General features: G+C 52.4%; 1 protein-coding gene and 1 pseudogene across 1 annotated transcript in view; both read right to left on the bottom strand.

Moving 5' to 3' along the window:
- Positions 1 to 17,618, bottom strand: part of KIAA1614 (KIAA1614 ortholog) — a 38,363-nt gene extending 20,745 nt beyond the window's left edge. Inside the window, exons 1-4 of the mRNA XM_008581557.1 lie at positions 17,558 to 17,618; positions 14,915 to 15,859; positions 14,097 to 14,160; positions 4,021 to 4,164 (exon numbers count right to left, since the gene is read on the bottom strand). Of these exons, the coding sequence (XP_008579779.1) occupies positions 4,021 to 4,164; positions 14,097 to 14,160; positions 14,915 to 15,859; positions 17,558 to 17,603 (1,199 nt within the window). The 5' untranslated portion in view covers positions 17,604 to 17,618. The remainder of the gene's footprint in view (positions 1 to 4,020; positions 4,165 to 14,096; positions 14,161 to 14,914; positions 15,860 to 17,557) is intronic.
- A 9-nt stretch (positions 17,619 to 17,627) lies between these two features.
- The window catches only part of LOC103597689, a 28,745-nt pseudogene continuing 28,625 nt past the window's right edge, over positions 17,628 to 17,747 (bottom strand).

Genomic DNA, 17,747 nt, shown 5'->3' with positions numbered 1-17,747 from the left:
TGTTATTCAACCCAATTATCCGAACCCGGAGGCCCCTACCAGCAATGTTAGCAACTGTGGGTAGAAGTAGGATGAGGATTCTGGAGACGTGTGCAGAGCAAGTACCGCAGTTAAGCAGCAAGCAAATCCCATGCCTGCCAAGCTTCTCAAGAGGAGGCCCAGCAGAGGCCTCAACAACATCCCTGCAGGAGAGGTTCTGGTCTGAGCTCAGAGCCATTGCTGAAGTCCTGGAGTTGTATGGCTCCAGGAGGAGCCCCTTTCTAGAGTCCCACCTTCCACAACAGTGCTAACCACACATCAATACAACGTACACAAGCTCTGCACTCTCAGCACAGCTGCTATCTGACACAGAATAATACCATTCATGTGTTACCTGACTAGGCCCTGCATCTTTGATGATGTGTCCTGTCCTCCTGGGATTAGGAACACCAGTCTAGGTGTACCTATCCCCCAAATGGCAAGAGCCTGTACTTCGAGAAGCTCCTCAATTTCTACACCAATTTGCTTCCAGAAAACACAGCTACTGATACCTCTTCACCTCCTGGAAAAGCCCTGTCAATGGCAAGAGCCTGTACTTCGAGAAGCTCCTCAATTTCTACACCAATTTGCTTCCAGAAAACGCAGCTACTGATACCTCTTCACCTCCTGGAAAAGCCCTGTCTGTTCAGGCTTCAGCCAGCCACCTCCAGCCAGACCCAGGATAAAGAAGGCCTTCTGGAGACTGCTCTGCCTGCCCCAATTCCCCTATCATCTTTCACCAAGCTGCTCTTTGGAAGGAGTGATGCACCTGGGCTGGGGACAGGGCCCTCCTGCCTCTAACCGAGGCCTGGGGCCTGTATGGCATTGCCATGTTAACTCAGCATGGCTCTCCAGGGTGATTTGACAGAGCGTAACCTTTAGAAGCATCTGCAGCAAGCCATCTGCTGTGGATTTTTCAGCTATGCCCTCTGAGGATTCACCAGTGCTGCCAAGTCATAGTGATTCTTTCTGGACACAGCAGCTGCTAAAGTGGGTCACCTTGTATTTCTATAGCATTTCTATGGCAGGAGACAGCCTGGCAAAAGGGAACCTACTTCAAAGTTAGTGATCGGGATTGTTGTAGGCTGCTGGAGTGACTCGGGAAGAGGAAGTATCCAAGAGGGCACTTACACAATAAAGGCTGTTTTGCAGATAGTCTTGACTATTTTGAGGCCACCTAACCCAACCTAAATACCTACAGAAAGTAAAACAGGGGAGTTCCTTGGAAGTCTAAGGCTTCTCCGCATATATGAAAAAATCAAATTAAAAGATAATACAAATTTTTCCATGAACTTTTTAAAGTACCCTCTCATATGTAGAGAAGAATAGTTAGGATGCCTCAAAGAAGCCAACCTATTCCTAACTAGTGCCCTTGAGCTAGAGGGAGAAATAAGGCACAAAATGTGGAAATGAAAGGGTAGCCTGTTTGGCATCCCTTGCCAGGATTTAGGGGCTTCTGCGCCCTCTTCTAAGGGTAACAATGACACTGAACACAGAGGCCCCTCCTCATAGAGTCATCTTGATGGTTCCATGAAGTTCCTTAACCTTTAATAAGCAGGCTCAGCCTCCTCCATCAAAGAGCATGTGATCCAGTTCCACTAAGAATCCCTGTACTCTCTAATGCCATGTGGTGATTGAAACAGGCAGATTCTGCATGCCTGCAGTGCCAATGGAGCCATCCAGCCTCGGCAGCTGCAGAGATGGGCCTGCTGGGGCCTGGTGAGATTTGCATGGCTTGGCAGCCTCAACTCAGGCCCGAGTGCCTGACCAGGGGCTGGTTCTGTGCAGTGGACAACTCCACGTGTAAGTGAACAGGCATGGTGATGGGGACAGGGTGTGTCACTCAGGCAGCAGTCATGTATGTGATGTGTTGGTCTGAATGTCCTTAAACTTGTTCTTTTCCCCTCCATCCCTGATGAGCTCACCCTTAGCCATGTCTCCAGCATCATGAAATCAGAGACAACACCCAAATCTTCAGTTCTGATCTCTCCTCCTCTAAAGATCCTGTGTCTGACTGCCTGTTGGGTGTCTCCAGGGCACCTCCCCCTCCAAAGCCTGACCCCACACCAAGGCTTCATCCCTTGGCTAAGGCCCCACCAAACACCGAGACACCGTGTTAGAAGGCTGGTCTGGGGGCCGGCCCGGTGGCGCACTGCTACAGTGTGCCGCTTGGAGCGCGGCGGCGCTCCTGCCGAGGGTTCAGATCCCACATGCAGACCGGTTCCCACTCACTGGCTGAGCGAGGTGCAGGTGCGACGCCGAGGGTGGCGGTCCCATTGCCGTTCCTGGTCCGGTGCGGGCACGACACTGAGGGTTGCGATCCGTTCCCGGACACGAGAAAAGACAAAAAAAAAAAAGAAAAAGAAAACTATAGGCTGATGTCCTTGATGAATATAAATGCAAAAATCCTCAATAAAATACTTGCTAACAGAATACAGCAACACATACAGAAAATTATCCCCCATGATCAAGTGGGATTCATCCCAGGGATGCAAGTTTGGTTCAACATATGCAAATCAATAAACGTGATATACCACATGAATAAAAGCAAAGACAAAAAAACACATGATCATCTCTATTGATGCTGAAAAAACATTTGACAAAATTCAACATCCTTTTGTGATAAACGGCGCGACACTGAGGGTTGCGATCCGTTGCCGATCACGAAAAAAGACAAAAAGGAAAAAAAAAAAAAAGAAGGCTGGTCTGTGTTCTGCACACCTCCCTTCTCCTGCCTGCCACATCTGTGTAATCAAATGATTAACAGTTGGAGCCAAAAGTCGTACAGCACTCACTACATGCCGGTTACGTTAGCACGTATAACCCTCACAATAACTGTGCAAGACAGGCACAATTATAATCCCCATTTTGCAGATGTGGAAACTGAGGCACAGAAAATTCCCCAAAGACACACAGCTAAGTGGCAGAGCCAGAATTCAAACCCGGTGGTCTGGTTCCAGGTCTTACCACTTCTCTGCTGCTTCTGGTTCTTGGGTATCTCTGTGAGATCCCCACATACTTCTCCCCTGTACCTCTCACCAGGACCTTCATAACAGCTTCCTCACTGCCCCAGCCTCCCGGATTCAGCACATCCCTGCAGCCAGAATGGTGTCACTCAAATGCAAATGTGATCATGCTGTGCACCTGGCTCAAAGTCTTGCAGTGGCTCTTAGCTATCACAGGAGACACCCAAACTGCTCCTGAGGCCCAGAAGCCTTCATGACTGGCTTCTGCTGAGCTCTGTGGCCCTCATACCACACTCCCTGGTGTGTCCTTATGCTCTCGGCTGGCTGAGCGCCTGAGCACAGTGCTTCTGCTCATGTTTCTGTCCCCAGGATGCTCACCCCTGCCTCCATCATCTGCCCGGTGAATATCTACATCTCTGTTGAGCGTAAACTTAGAAGCCATCTCCTCTCCAGAGCCTCATCTGTCCTTTCCAGGTGGAGGTACAGGTTTCTAATTCGGCATGCACGTCTTTCCTCTCCTACACCACAGCCCACAGAATTGAGTATCTGTTTGCCTGTCTTTCTCCCTGGAGACTGTGACTTCCATCCCCCCAGGGAGCACAGAGCATATTTCATTCATCTTGTATCTCAGTGCCTGACACTCAGTAGGCCCTAGAGCCTCATCTGTCCTTTCCAGGTGGAGGTACAGGTTTCTAATTCGGCATGCACGTCTTTCCTCTCCTACACCACAGCCCACAGAATTGAGTATCTGTTTGCCTGTCTTTCTCCCTGGAGACTGTGACTTCCATCCCCCCAGGGAGCACAGAGCATATTTCATTCATCTTGTATCTCAGTGCCTGACACTCAGTAGGCCCTCAATAAGGATGTGTTGACTAAATAATCAAAGCAGCTACCTCTCTCTCTCTCTCTCTCTCTCTCACACACACACACAAGGAAGGAGTAAACAGCAGCACTTTGGCTAGATCCCACCTCTTCCTGCTGCCAACCCTTCCCTGCCACGGCCCTCCCAGGACACCCTGGCCTGGGCCTCACTCACCGGCTGCCCTGGGCAATGGTGGGCACGATGTCATGGCTGGCACGGAGGGGCCGGGTCCTGGCCTTCATGCGGGCATGCTGAAGCAGATGCTTGGCTTCCTCATGCCTGGAGCTCAGCACAGGCTCCGGCTTGGGACCAAAGGTTCTACAGGGTGACACACAGGCCAGCGCGGGTAGGGGAGGGATTAGAAGAAAATAACACGGATTAGGAGGGCTTTAACAGTGTCGAGCACCAGCTTTGCCAGAACAAGGCCTGAATGTGCATCTTTCTCTTCCAGCTCCCAGAGAGAGGGTACACAGCCTAGGGCCTGCAAAATGTCCCTGAGTGCCTCTGGCCAGGGCTCGGAGCTGGCTCAGCCTTGGACATCTGCTCAGTGACTGGAGGCAGAGACCCCAGGAGGATCTAGAAAAGGGTAGGGGAGTCTCCAGGTTCTTCTATTGTTCCTTCCCTGGGCAGACAGTGGGAGTTCTCGGGAGGAGGGGGGAGAAAGGGGCCTGGGGTTGTCAGGCTGGGTCTGTGCCCAGACAGATGGTCTTTCCATGCGTCACCTCTCTTTCCTTCTGTCTCCCTGCACCCACACACACCACCCTGAACTCCCACCGCAGACACACGGAATCAGGGCTCTGCCCATCACACTCTGCTCCTTTGGGGTAATGACATTTTTATAATCCTGGTGTTTTCTTTCCTTAGTCCCAATCCAAACCTGTCATGCATCAGCTCAGGGCTCGTAGGCTCAGGGCTGAGAGAAATTAAGCTGGGCCCAAACCAAGTCAGCAAATGGCTCGATTTTCATAATAATAAGGGTCCTCTACCAGCCCTCACCACCACCAGATGTGCTGCCTGCCTGGCCAGTCCAGAGCTGCAGAAAATGACAGCAACCTTTTTTCAAAGCTGTCTCCCAGATGGTGACATACAGCCTGCACCGGGTTACAGCAATAACAGCCACCCACAACCTCCCACTGACAAGACATTTTTCCCTACAGAGCTCACTCTCCCCAGCCAGGCTGGCTGAGGGCAGGTGTTCTATCCACTTGACAGATGAAGGTGTCCAGAGCAGAGAGGAACGCTGGCACATTGCTCAAAGTCGAACACCAACTGAGAGCAGAGCAGACAACGGCCAGCCCCACTGCCTCCAGCAGCATCTGACATCTTCGGTTCTCTCCCCTTCTTGGGTCCCAGGGCAGTCCAAGGATGTCTGTGGCTGGGGTCAGACACACTCTGTGATGTCACTTCTGCATTCCCAGTGGCTGCCCCATCCTCACTGTCCTTAACAGGGAGGTACCTCAGAAAGAACTAAGACAGGGAGAGGTTCAGCAGGCCCAGATCTCCGAACTGCAGCCCATCCATCCCACCCCATATGCCATGTGGGAAAAGGGGCCTCATCCTGACAGGGGAAAGATACCAGAAAGTTTCCTGGATGACAGGGATGTGAGCAGAGATTGGCACACTGAGGCCTGCAGGGAGAAGGCCTCCTTGGATGTCCTTGGACAAGCTCTGAGCAGAATATGATTTTCTTTTTCCTTTTTTTCTCGTTATTTGCATCTAACCCTGCTTTGGAGCCAGGGTGCAGGGGAGGGGAGGAGAGCTGCTAGAAAAAAGGCACCATCTGTGCCTATGAACCCTGGCAGGGCCCAGGCACGGCTTTGGAACAAACAGGACTTTACTGCAGTGATGTGAACATGAATCTCCAGGTCCACTGCCCCGTGAAGCCTCTTTGGCAGGAGAGGCCTCTCTCTGCACAGCTTCCTGTGCAGGCAGCTCCGCCAACGCGGCTGAGAGCAGCTGTGCTCCCTGGGGCTCCTGCTCCGACAGCAGAGATAATGAGGTTACCAGCCCAGAGAGGAGCCCCTGCAGCCGCGGGCCTCTGGCTGCCAGCCCGCACACTCGGAGCCTTCCGGTGACAGCTGTGGTTCCCCGGCTGTCGGAGGGCATTTGTCACGAGACCTGGTGGGCAGGCAGGAGGGCCCCCAGGCAGCTGGCCAGATGCTGCCAGGATCAGTCTTGCCCCCAGGTTTTTAAGCCATTTTCCAGCTTTGCTGTTTCCTTTCTGCTCCCTCCTCTAGGAGCTGTTGCTATTTTTTTTTTTTTTCATCAGCTGCCCTGCTTCAGTTCCTGGCAGACAAAGCTGGTTTCTCCACTGATTAGAAAAGCAGGGCTTTTGAGGCGCCTGGAGGCATCCATGCAGTAACACGTGGAGTGGGTAGGAGAGTGGCAGCCACCTTCACAGACTGCAGCCAAGGTCAGCAGAGCAGGCAGCTCCTAGTTATTGTGCACCCTGCAGAGGGAGGCCCTGACCAGCCCGTCTTTCTCCCAAGAGGCAGAGACAATGCAGGTACAGTGTCGTGGATGCTGAGCCTGCCCCAGTCTAACTGCCCATCTCCCATTACCACGTTATACTGGTCCACCCAAGGGGCACCTGACCCACCCAGGCAGACAGGTTTGGCCTCTACCAAGGACACACAGGCCCAGAGCCAACTCTTTCCCATTGTGGACTATAACTCCTAATCCCAGCTCTCACAATTCCTCTGGAAATTTCCTGGAAGGGTTGGGGAGGTCAATGCTTGTCCAGGCAAAGGTGATTCCCACCTAAGAATAGACAGCTTTTGCCACTGTCTTGAAAGCTTGTACTTCTGGGGCTCATTAGCTCAGTGTAGGGCATAGGAATAAAGTGGCTCAGTGCTTTCCCCCCCTGGGCCTCAGTTTCCCCATCTATAAGCAGTGGGAGTTGGAGAGGGGAGAGGATTCACACTGCTACCTTGTGACAAGCTGGGTCTTTGGCCATGTAGTCTGTTGTGCCACAAGGTAGGGTATGGGATTTTAAGGTTTCTCCTTGGAGGGTTCACACCACTGATGTTTGGCCCTCAAGGACAAGCAAAGCCCAAAAGCCTACAAAGAGATGATTGTTGGGGAAAACTAGAGTTCACTAGAGTATTCTGGCCCCCTGCCTCTGCCTCTCCAACCACCGGTGTCCTGAACTGCTTCACAAGGACAAAGGGCAGCACGTGGCTCCCCTCCCCATCTGGTCTCTGCATTCGACCGGTTTCCTGGTGGAGGGATAGGCCTAGCTCTGACTTTACCTCTCGCACAGCCAGGCAGGTCAGGAGAACCACCATTTCTCTCCTAGCCAGGGAGGTCAAGGGGACAGTGGCCTTTTTCTGCAGCCATCATAATCCTGGATTAAAATAATAAGCTCCAGCAAGTCTGGGTTTAACCCTTTCATCTCTGATACATGAACTAGAGAAATAATTAAGAATATAAAGAAATCTGACATCTTCCAGATTCCAGGATCCAGCTGGTAGAGGGAAAATATATAGCGTACAGAACACATATAAACCTTTTTGCTTAGCATTTGTTCCATTTTTCTATACGTTAAAGCTTTTTGATGAGCAAGGATAGAGCTCTCTTATTGTCCCACTGTGTGCAGTCTCTCAAGCAAGGGGAAGAGGAAAAGGTATATCTGGAATTGATTCTGGACCATGTGCTCCATGAGGGCAGGGACCTTGTCCTGGACTCTAAGCAGCATGCTGGTTGCATGGGCATCTCCTTCCTAGGTCTGTGGACATTGACAGGACAAAGCCTAGAGTGGTGGTTAAGAGCCTGGTTCAGGGACAGCCTGCCAGGGTTCTAATCTCTGGAATGCCACTTCCCAGCTGTGTCACCCTGGCAGGTTACTTAGGGGTTAAGCCTCATTCTCTCATCTGCTAAATAAGGGCTCAGTTAAGATCAGTAAGGTTGATTCCCTTAAAAGAGCTTAGCACAGAGCTGAGTACCTGGTAAAATTCCATAAATGTTAGCATTTGTTATTACTATTAATTTTGTTATTAGCACCATTGTTAAATTACTCTCACCCCTCTACTAAGTGAAGGATAGAATCCCTGAACATGAACTAAAGTCACCTGCCAAAGAGCTCGCCTGTTGTCTGCTAGGGGAAGGCGTGTTTGGAAGTGATAAACCGTCTCGTAGCTAGAGACGGCTGCTGGTTTCGCTGCGGACTTTCAAAAGTCTTTGACAGGACTCCATAGAAAAGGTGATTTCAGTATAATAGGGAGCAGGGGGAGGCCAGCTGGTAGCAGAGGGAAGCTGATGCCCAGACAGTAAACAGGCCCTTCCCTCAACAGAGAAGGAAGAGTGGGGGAACAACTACAGGAGGATGCACCTTACTGAGCACCTTTAACGGGACCTGGATGGAGGCGGGCAGTGTTCCCCGAAGACACTGACTCCTGGGGAAGGCAGAGAGGCGAACAAATTCCCAGCCAGCACTGTCTGCCTCAGTACGGGACCTAGGTGGCCACAAGTGGAGGCAGGTATCTGAGACACCCCCAGACAGAGGACAGCACCTGCTCAGCTCTGGAGGGCGGGGAAGATGACTTCTTGAATTCCAGCCCAGCTCCCCACCAGATGAATGGACTTGGGTAAATTCACTTTCTCAAGCTCCTTCATTGGTAGAGATTGGGACCATGAAGAGGTTTTTGTGTGTGGTGTGTATGGTAGCGTGGCAATGATGTGGCATAGGACAATGTATCTGAAAGTTCCAGGTGGCACATGCTCCGTGGTAGGGCTTCAGTGCTAGCGTTCAGAACGCTAGACCCTATGGGAGTACCTTAGGTATTTAAAAACTTTGTTGCATGATTACATTGAATTTTTCTCTTTTTTGTTTTAGTCTTGGTGGGATTGGGAGTGGCAAGGGCTTGTCCTTTGTGCCTGTGTATCCTGGAGGGGCAGGATGGGGGCTGGTGGGGAGTAAGCAGGACAGGCAGGGGCTAAGTCACTCTTAGTTACACCCTTGCCTTGGGCTGTCCTCAGTCATCTCTTCAGTCCAGAGTGTCTCTTCTCTCATGCCCACCCCCAGGAGTCACCATGACCCCCTAATACTAGGGACCTAGGAGATCCAGAATCTGACTGGTGACTTAGAATGATCTCCAAACCCCTTCGCCAAGCTCCTTGGCAAGTGCACTAGACCACAGGGCACTGCGACAGCCCAGCACTCCTCAGGGATGAGGTCAACCTGCTATCGGGGTAGGGGGGCACAGCAAAAATAAGACTGTCTACGTCTCTCTATTTCTACTGCTTTGCCTAAAATCTAAATTCCCACCTTCCTACCATCTGTCCTGATAGCATCATCCAACTGTACCTCAGACTCTCCCAAACTTCTCCATCTGGAATTTCCTCTCCTGTTTCCATCCAGACCCTCTCAAGGCCAAAGGCAGCTCCAGCCCTGGTGAGCCTCACTTGCACTCCTTCCTGTGTGCCCCCTCCAGACACTGAGCACCCGTTCCCTGCAGATACTTGGCAGGCACTGGGGGGTCCAGAGATAAGAATGGCACAGTTGTTGCCCCTGAGGAGCTCAAAGAGAAGATACACCAGTAACAGCTATGGCTGCAGCTGGTGTAGGCAATGGGCAGTGAGAGCAAAAATGGGCAATCCCACCTGATTACACTGGTACGCACATACAGTGAGAGACTCTCCTGCTCTCAGCTCACAGGAGAGTCTCTGTGATAGAGTTATATAATAAATATGTATTTGGTCCCTGCTCCTGGTTCCTCGCACACAGCTCCTAAAACCCTTGGAATCTCTTCTGTATGCTAATGAGATGACTGGTGGCTGGGGGCCCCTGGGTCGTTTCAGGATGGGGGCTGGTCACAGGTAGACCAACGCATGATTAGAGGATTGGGACTTTCGGCACCACCCGCTAACCTCTGGGGAGGGGAGTGGGACTGAAGGCTAAGTGAATCACCAGTAGCCAGTGATTTAATCAATCATGCCTACGTAGTGAAGCCTCCATAAGAACAGGACTGGGTTCTGAGAGTTTCAGATGGCTGAACACATGGGGGATCCTGAAGGGTGGCACTCCCAAAGAGGGCATGGGGGCTCCGTGCCCCTTCCATGTGCCTTGTCCTATGCATCTCTTCCATCTGGTGTTCGTCTATATCTTTGTAACATCCTTTATAATAAATGGAAATGTAAGTAAAGTGTTTCCTTAAGTTCTGTGAGCTGTCCACTAGCAAATTAATTGAATCTAAGGAAGAAGTTGTGGGAATCCTGATTTATAGCCAGTCCATCAGAAGTGCAGGTCACAACCTGGGGCTTGCAACCAGCATCTGAAGTGGGGGCAGTCTTGTGAGACTGAGCCCTTAAACTGTCGGATCTGACGCCATCTCCAGGTAGACTGTGTCAGAATTGAACTGAATTAGAGGACACCAGGCTCGTGTCTGCTGGAGAATTGCTTGGTGTGTGGGGAAAAATCTCCATACATTTTGGTGATCAGAGGTGAAATGTTCTGTGCTGTGCTGAGTATGTGAGAGTAGAAAAAACACTTTGACTTTTTTTCCTACCTCAAAGAGTCGCGGGCGCAACACTGAGGGTTGCAATCCTGTTGCCGGTCCCCGGTACGGGCGCGACACTGAGGGTTGCGATCCGGTTACCAGTCAGTAAAAAAGACAAAAAGGAAAAAAAAAAAAGGCCTCACCTCTCAATGCTGCTACAGTTGCAACTATATATATATATATATATAAATTTTTAGAGGCCTGAGATTTTCTCACAGCTGTGGGCCTGACCACTCTAGCCACAGGCCAGGCCTCTGAAATGCTTTAGAGCTGCTTGCCTTTAAATCAGAGTCTACAAACTTCCTGAGGGCAGGGGGGTTTGACCTCTGCAATCCCAACAGAAGCCTGAAAATTGGGACCCACTGAAGCCTGAGGAGCTGGGGTCTGGCACTGTGCTCTCTCCTCACGAACACACGCCAGGCTTGCTGAAGGGCTTCCTAAAGGGGAGGAGGAAAATAAACTACCTAGGAAATCCTCTGCACTTCCTTTGTCACTGTAGGGCAAATAAAACAAAACCCTGGAGACCTTTTCCTCTCCATTTTTCCCACAGCAGATCAATAACCAAAGTCCCTGCAGACGCGTTTCAGGGTCCGGGGCCTCCCAGAGCACACACAGAAAGTCCCGATTTGAAGCAGAGCGGAGGAAGTCACGCAGCTGCCTCTCAGTCAAGACTGCTGGGAAGGCCTCGGGCCTCGGGGCTGCCCTGGACACTGCAGCCTGACGCAGGGCTTTCACGGCCCCAAGTCCTTTTGGTGTGGGGTCTGGAGCGAGCATTGCATTGATGGCTACTCCTCTGGTTTCACATACTTTTCACTCATGCTGGGTTAATTTGGGATCCTACAGCAATCTGTAATCCCCATATGTCTCTCGAGCCTCAAGGAAAGGAAGAGGCCCAGCTGGTCATGACCATTTTACAGAGAAGTAGAATTCTGGATCCAGAGCCCCAGGGCAAGAGTGACGGGACAACCACAGGCTGCTAAGAATGGGTGAGGCCCCACTTCCCTTCCCTCCCTCTCCTCTCTCTAATGAGTACATCCCAGGCACTGCCCCTGCCCTGACTGCCCTCTCTGAAGCCCTACCTCTCACCTCCTCCTCTCCCCCAAATCAAAACCCCATTTCCTGAGTCATCTCAACACTGACGTAGCAGAGAGACAAGCTCATCCTGCGGAGTCTGTCTCCTACAAATCTTTGCCCATGCCTGCGACTGGACCAGGCTGGGAGAGGCAGACGGCCCAGATCCCTAGCCCACAGGGGCCTGCGGGGCATGAGGACAGCTCACAGCAGTGCAGCCTCACGGTGACAGCACAGACCTTGGAGCCTGCAGCCCTGAGTGCGAATCCTGACTCCAGCACTTAGTAGCTATATGACCCTGGGCAAGTTACTAAACCTCCCCAGAGAGATCTCTTTGTCAGCGAAATGGGAGCAGTAAAAAAAAAAGCTTGTTATTAGGATCAAATGAGAAAGCAGGAGCAGCACTGAGCACAGCCCCCAGCACATAAGGAGAACTCGACCCCAGCAGCTGCCCGCGTGGGTGTCTGGCTGGCCACTGGGAGGCACCGGTCCTCTCACGCTGAGCCTCCTCCGCCCCTCAGTAGAGGGCGACAACCCCAGGGTTGGGGATGGAGGTCTCCTCCGCATTTGACCTTCGGCATTTACGGTCCTGCATCTTCAGTGGCTCGTCTCCATGGCTGACTCCCTGTGACAACCCTGCAACCCCAACCACTGTCTCAGGCCCTGTAGTCACTGTCATCTCATGAGCTTCTCATCTTATTACCATGCAGAGCAGTAACAATTATGGACATTGTTAAATCCATGTTGGGCTAACTTGGTCATAAGAGTTATTTGACAGCAACACTGAACCGCATGGATGCTGAGTTTGACTGAAGTGAAGCGGGACCACTTATTATATACACACATACACATCATACAACGCACATGCACGCACACCCCACCTGAGCTCTAAAATGCAGCAGACGCCTGCAGATGGCCTGGCAGGTTAAACAGTAGCCCGAAATCCCAGCTCTAAGGATTCTACACAATGCCATCTCCTCACAGGACTAAGTGAGAGGCCCTCCCTACCCCATGTTGAGGTTCTCCTCCTTTAAAATGAGTGGGTTTTATTACTTACTATCCAACGTGCAAGTCAGGGGCTTCGGCTCCTCCTTTCAATAGTTACCTCTGGACAAATTCCCCAGGGACTGCATCTTCCTGCTGGGCCTTCCTCCCATCCAGGTAAGAAAGTGCAGGAGGGGGCAGGGAGAGGAGGCACCATCTCTGCAGGACGCAGGACAAGGTGCATCTGAGGCCATGCTCCTCAACACTGTGATAGAGCCAGGGGAGGACGAGCCCAGAGACTTTATATGGTGGCCATGGAGGCGGGAGGAGAGACCCTTGGCATAAGAACCCTGGAGATTCCAAATCATAAAAAAAGAGGAGGGATGCAGGAGCCGGGCACCCCCCTCTCCACCAGACCCTTACAGCTGAGCAGAAGCCAAATCGATTTGCCTGAATTTGGGCAGCCCTTGCTTTGTCAAAGCAGGGTGTAGGGCTGGGGGGCTGCTATAGTCTAGATTTCTGTGCCCCTCCCAATTCATATGTTGAACCCTAACCGCCAATGTAATGATATTGGGGGTGATCAGGTCATGAGGGTAGAGATCTCCTGAACAGGATTAATGCCTTTACAGAAGAGACTCCGGAGAAGTCTATGAACCAGAAAATGGCCCTTACCAGACACTGAATCTGCTGACACCTTGATTTTGGACTTCCCAGTCTCCAGAACTGTGAGAAATAAATTTCTGGTGTTTATAAGCCACACAGTCTGTGGTATTTTGTTATAGGAGCCTGAACGGACTGAGACAGAGCCCTGTTCACATTTTTCTGGATGGCAGGTCAGACTAAGTGGAACTTAGGCAGGGAGCAGCCCGACAAGAGATCAACAATGCTGACCTCTGCCCTCAGTAGACAACACGAGACCCCACAGAGCCTGACATCACTGTACAGATGGGGAATGGGAGCCACTCAGCCTCCGGGGCCCAGCAAAAACAGAGGCTGAGGCCAGTCTCTGTGCAGGCACCATGCAGCCCGGGTCCGCAGAGGCCCCACCCCTACCCTGAGAGTGTCCTTCTCACCCTGTCTGGCCAAGGACACTGGCTGTGTCCCACTGCCGCTCCCCAGACAGGCGGCCCCACTGCCCTGCCACACCCCAGGCGTCCAGCTTCCCCCAAACATTTGTGGACAGCCTACAGCAAAGTCTGTGGGATGTCATGATGAGGTAGGAAGTGAAATCCTGACATAATCCAAGCACATTCTCTCTTGATTGGAAAAGGAATTGGAGTAAAATCTTTCCATTCCTATACTTTCCCCAAGGATGTCCACATGCATTATCTGTTTCAGCCTCAGAACAGTCCTGTGAAGTAAGCCAGGCAGATGCTGTTCCCCTCACTTTAAAGATAAAGACACAGAGGCCTGGGCAGGAGAAATGGCTCCCAAGGACATGGAGCAGGTAGTTGGCAATGCTGTTTGCACTACACCTCTGTGCCCCAGTAGTTTTGCTCAAGTAGCAGGTAGGCACCAGCCTGGGGCTCTGGGGGTGGCTGGCGCTTTCTACGAGGTCTCAGGGATGACAGTCACTGTCTGCTGTTGCAGGAGTTTGCCTGCCCTCTTGCTTTTGCGAGGTCTCCTACTGTCCTGACACTGAGTAGGTGGAGGGACAATGGTGGGGAGGGAAAGAGAATATGGGCTCTGAGCTCTTACCTGTTCTGGTCTGAGTCCTGCAGGGAGACGCCCAAGTCCCAGTCCATGTCCCCCGCTGGTTGCTCTAGGACCCAGAACAGAAGCAGAGATCAGGGAAGAGCTAGAAACTAGGCTCTCAGCAGCCACATAGCAAGCATTGCATCGAGAAGAAAGTTTTCTCCAGAAGCAATTTACTCCCAGATCCAACCGCTTGCGTGTATCTTGGCCTGAGAAGAGGTGGTAGGGCCTCTGACAGTGACTGCTGGTGGGCATGGCCATAGGCCGAGAGGACCACATGCCTCCTCTCAGGTGGGGATGATGAGTTTTGGGAGTGAGAAGAAAGGGAAAGAAGGCATCTTCTCCAGTCTGAACACTTGTACATCCCAGTAATGCTACCACCTGAGCTCAGCCCAGCTGACAGGACGCTCAGCCTCTCTGTAGGGAGGGGTTCTTGTCTGCTTGCCCCACCAAGAGGGCGATGAGGTCTCCTGGGGGTGAGGGCATGCCACTGAAGGAAGCCACACACGAAGCCACTCTGGAAAGGGCTGCAAGCTACAGGAGAGAAGTCATGGTAGCCTCTACCCCCAAGCACAGCCTCCCGTTGGTCTGGATGGTCATGGGGGTCTTTAGCAGACAGGGCTGCCCCTGAGGTGGTAAAGAATCTATGTCAAAGCCAAGAATAAGAGGACATCTGATGGTTTGGTGACAGGCAACGGTGCTCACAGGGAGTGCTCTCCCTCCTTTCCTGCCCCACCTCTTCCATGGGTACCCCCTTCCCTTTTTCCTCCAGCAGGACTCCCTCCTGCTGCCCCCACCCAGACCTGCGGAGTGAGCCTCACCTGGTGCAGCTCTGTCCCAGGACGGAGTCCAGGCTGGGCTGCCCACCTTGGTGGGGCTCTGTCTCGAAATATTCAGCATCTCCTGCAGCAGCACGCGATTCCTCTCGACCCGGTCAGACAGGGACAGGGCGTTGCCCCCAGTGCCCAGAGCCCCCAGGTCTCCAGCTCTCCACAGCACCCCCAGCACAGGTGTCCTGGGGACAAAGTCCTCTTCGGAGGTCAGGGATGCACTGTCCAGATCTCCCCCTGTGACCAGACCATCTTGAACGGGGTACGGCCTTCCTTTCCTCAGGCTGGGCATATGGGGGATTCCGCTGCTAGGCCCAGGGCCCCCAGGCCGGCCTGGAGTAACTCTGGGGATGGCGCTCTCTTGCACAGAGCCAGGCCCTGGCAGCAGACCCCTCTCATGGTCAGGCAGAGTCCACACTCCTTCTGGAGGCCATGGACTCCTCCCATTCCAGCACTCAAGCCCAGGGGTGGGCGGCCTGGGAGGTCTGGGGTCCCCAGTCCTGGCAGGGTCCTCCTCATCGACAGTGCTGTCCAGCTGACTGTTGGTCAGGTTCAGAGCATGGGAGACCACCACAGCATCTGGCAGGGATGAGCCCTCTGAGGGGGTCCCAGCTCCACCTGCTTTGACTCGTCTGCATTTGGACTTCTTGGGGGAGGACCGCTCATGGGAAGTGGGACAGGGGCTCGCCCCCTGTTGACTTGTCATCTTCTCCTTCAAAGCCCTCACCTTGGACTCCAGAACAGAGGGGCCTTGGAGCTGTGCCCTCCGTGCCCTGGGAGGCAGGGGGGCCATCTGGTTGGGTGTTCTGTCTTCCCGAGGGCAGGGCCAGGGTCTGGGGAGGTGTCCGTTATCCGGCTGTGGCTCAGGACCACTTCTCTCCACAGCTGAGGCCACCTCCATGGGGCTGGCTGTTTTGCTCCCTATCTTGGGCCCTTTGGGGGTGAAAACAGACAGAGCTCCTGAGGTCCAGGACTAGGCTAGCTCCAACAACCTCCTGGGTCCCCAGTGTGCCCTGGTGTCGAGCCCTGTTCAGACAGAGCAGGGAGTGCCCTCTAGATAATGTGAAAACACTTTGAAAAGTACAAATCAGTTATTATTGAATTTTTTTCTTCCATGTCTGAGTAGTGTTCTAGTTTCTCTATCTCCATTTTACAGATAGGCAAAATGAAGCTTCAGACAACAACTAATCCTATGCCAAATGTGGAAGTAGAGTGAAAACCAGGATTATTTCCCAATCCCTGGCCTCTTCCTTTGCTGAAGGGTGGTCTCAGTGGAGGATGTCAACGTCTGCTAATAGTCAACATGCTCTTTCTTTTCCGAGAGAAGCCGATGCGGATGATGGACCTCAGGAAGAGATACCATGCAGGATGTGACCCTCTGGTGGAAGGTGCTGCACCCCAGCCTCACCCCAGTGCACTTGCTATAGGGCCACAGCCTGGGGGTGGGCTCAAAGGAGACCATGATCCGTCACTAACTACTATGGCATCTGCTCTGAGCCAGGCAGGACTGCAAGTGCTTCTCTCCATAATCTGACATAACTCTGCAAGAATGGTATTATTATCCTCACTCTTACAGGTGGAGAAACTGAGGCACAGAGAGATTACATCACAGAGATGCTAAGGGGAGGCCCAGTTTGGAATCCAAAGCTTCTCATTCTAAGCCCAGGGCTCTCTAAAACACTTAGTGGTCACTCAACCCTGCTTCTCTTAATTCTGCAGATGAAAATGTTTGGCCCACAGAGGTTAAGTGACTTGCCAGCACTACACAGCTCCTTAGTGGCATGGCTGATGTGAATGGCTTCATAGGAAATAAAAGGGAATAGGGGGTTCTACTCATCAGGGTGTTACACGCATAAATACGTGCCAGTGTCTTAATATTTATTCTGCTCTCTGAGAAAATGCTACTTAAACATCATACAACTAGATGTGTCCCACCTGAAGTAAACTTCGTGTATAAAAATTCGTATGTGCATAAATTATAAATTAGGAGTTAATTATTCAACTCATACATTGACTGAGGATCTGCCACAGAATTCTCTTAAATGGGAAGTTCCTCTATAGCAGTTTATTACAATTCAATTTACACAGCATTTCAGGAATGTACATATTTTATAAAGCAGAATACATATAATTCAAAATGTCACAACAGTTTTATGACGAATGAACTTTAAGAACTATGTTCAGGAGAGCAATCGTGTACTCTACCGGTCAATCTAGAATGTACCAAGTTTCCCTGTGCAGCCCAGCCACCTCTTCCTCTCTTCTAAGGTCCAATCCAGAAAACAGGGAATTGGAATGTAAGGTGAGCACTTTCAGTTAGATTCAAACGACTTTTTGGTGGGTGAGCTCCAGAACAGCATTCCAGAGACGGGCCTTCTCCGGAGCCCCTAAAGAACGAGGCCCTGTCACGGGGCGCTGTGGGCAGCCTTTGGGGAGCCTGCTCTGCGCGGGGCCGTCTGCTGCTACGACCCCGGTGCTGTGTGGCTCTAACTTGGAAAAGCCGACATGAAGATGGACGTGAAGGGCGGGCCTACCCCACGACCCTTCCCGCTCTGTGGCCTCCCGGGCTCCCCCATCTGCGGGCCCGCCACCCCCGCCCGGCCTGCCCGGCCTCTCACCTCCTCCATACTCACGGAGGGCCGCCGCCGGCAGGGTCGGCCGCCGCCTGCATCCCCTCCATCCCCCGGAGAGGCGCGGCCCTCCCCTAGCCCTCTCTCCCTCCCAGCCCCGAATCCGGGCCGGAGGCAGGGCGGCCGCAGGCCTCGCCCCTCCGGGCGCGCCCGACCCGGGGCCCGGCGCAGGACCGAGGTCGGGGCAGCTGCGG

Source organism: Galeopterus variegatus, unplaced genomic scaffold (assembly GCF_000696425.1).
Source record: "Galeopterus variegatus unplaced genomic scaffold, G_variegatus-3.0.2 Scaffold2393, whole genome shotgun sequence".
Lineage (NCBI taxonomy): Eukaryota > Metazoa > Chordata > Mammalia > Dermoptera > Cynocephalidae > Galeopterus > Galeopterus variegatus.
This window is presented reverse-complemented; position numbering and strand designations above follow the sequence as displayed.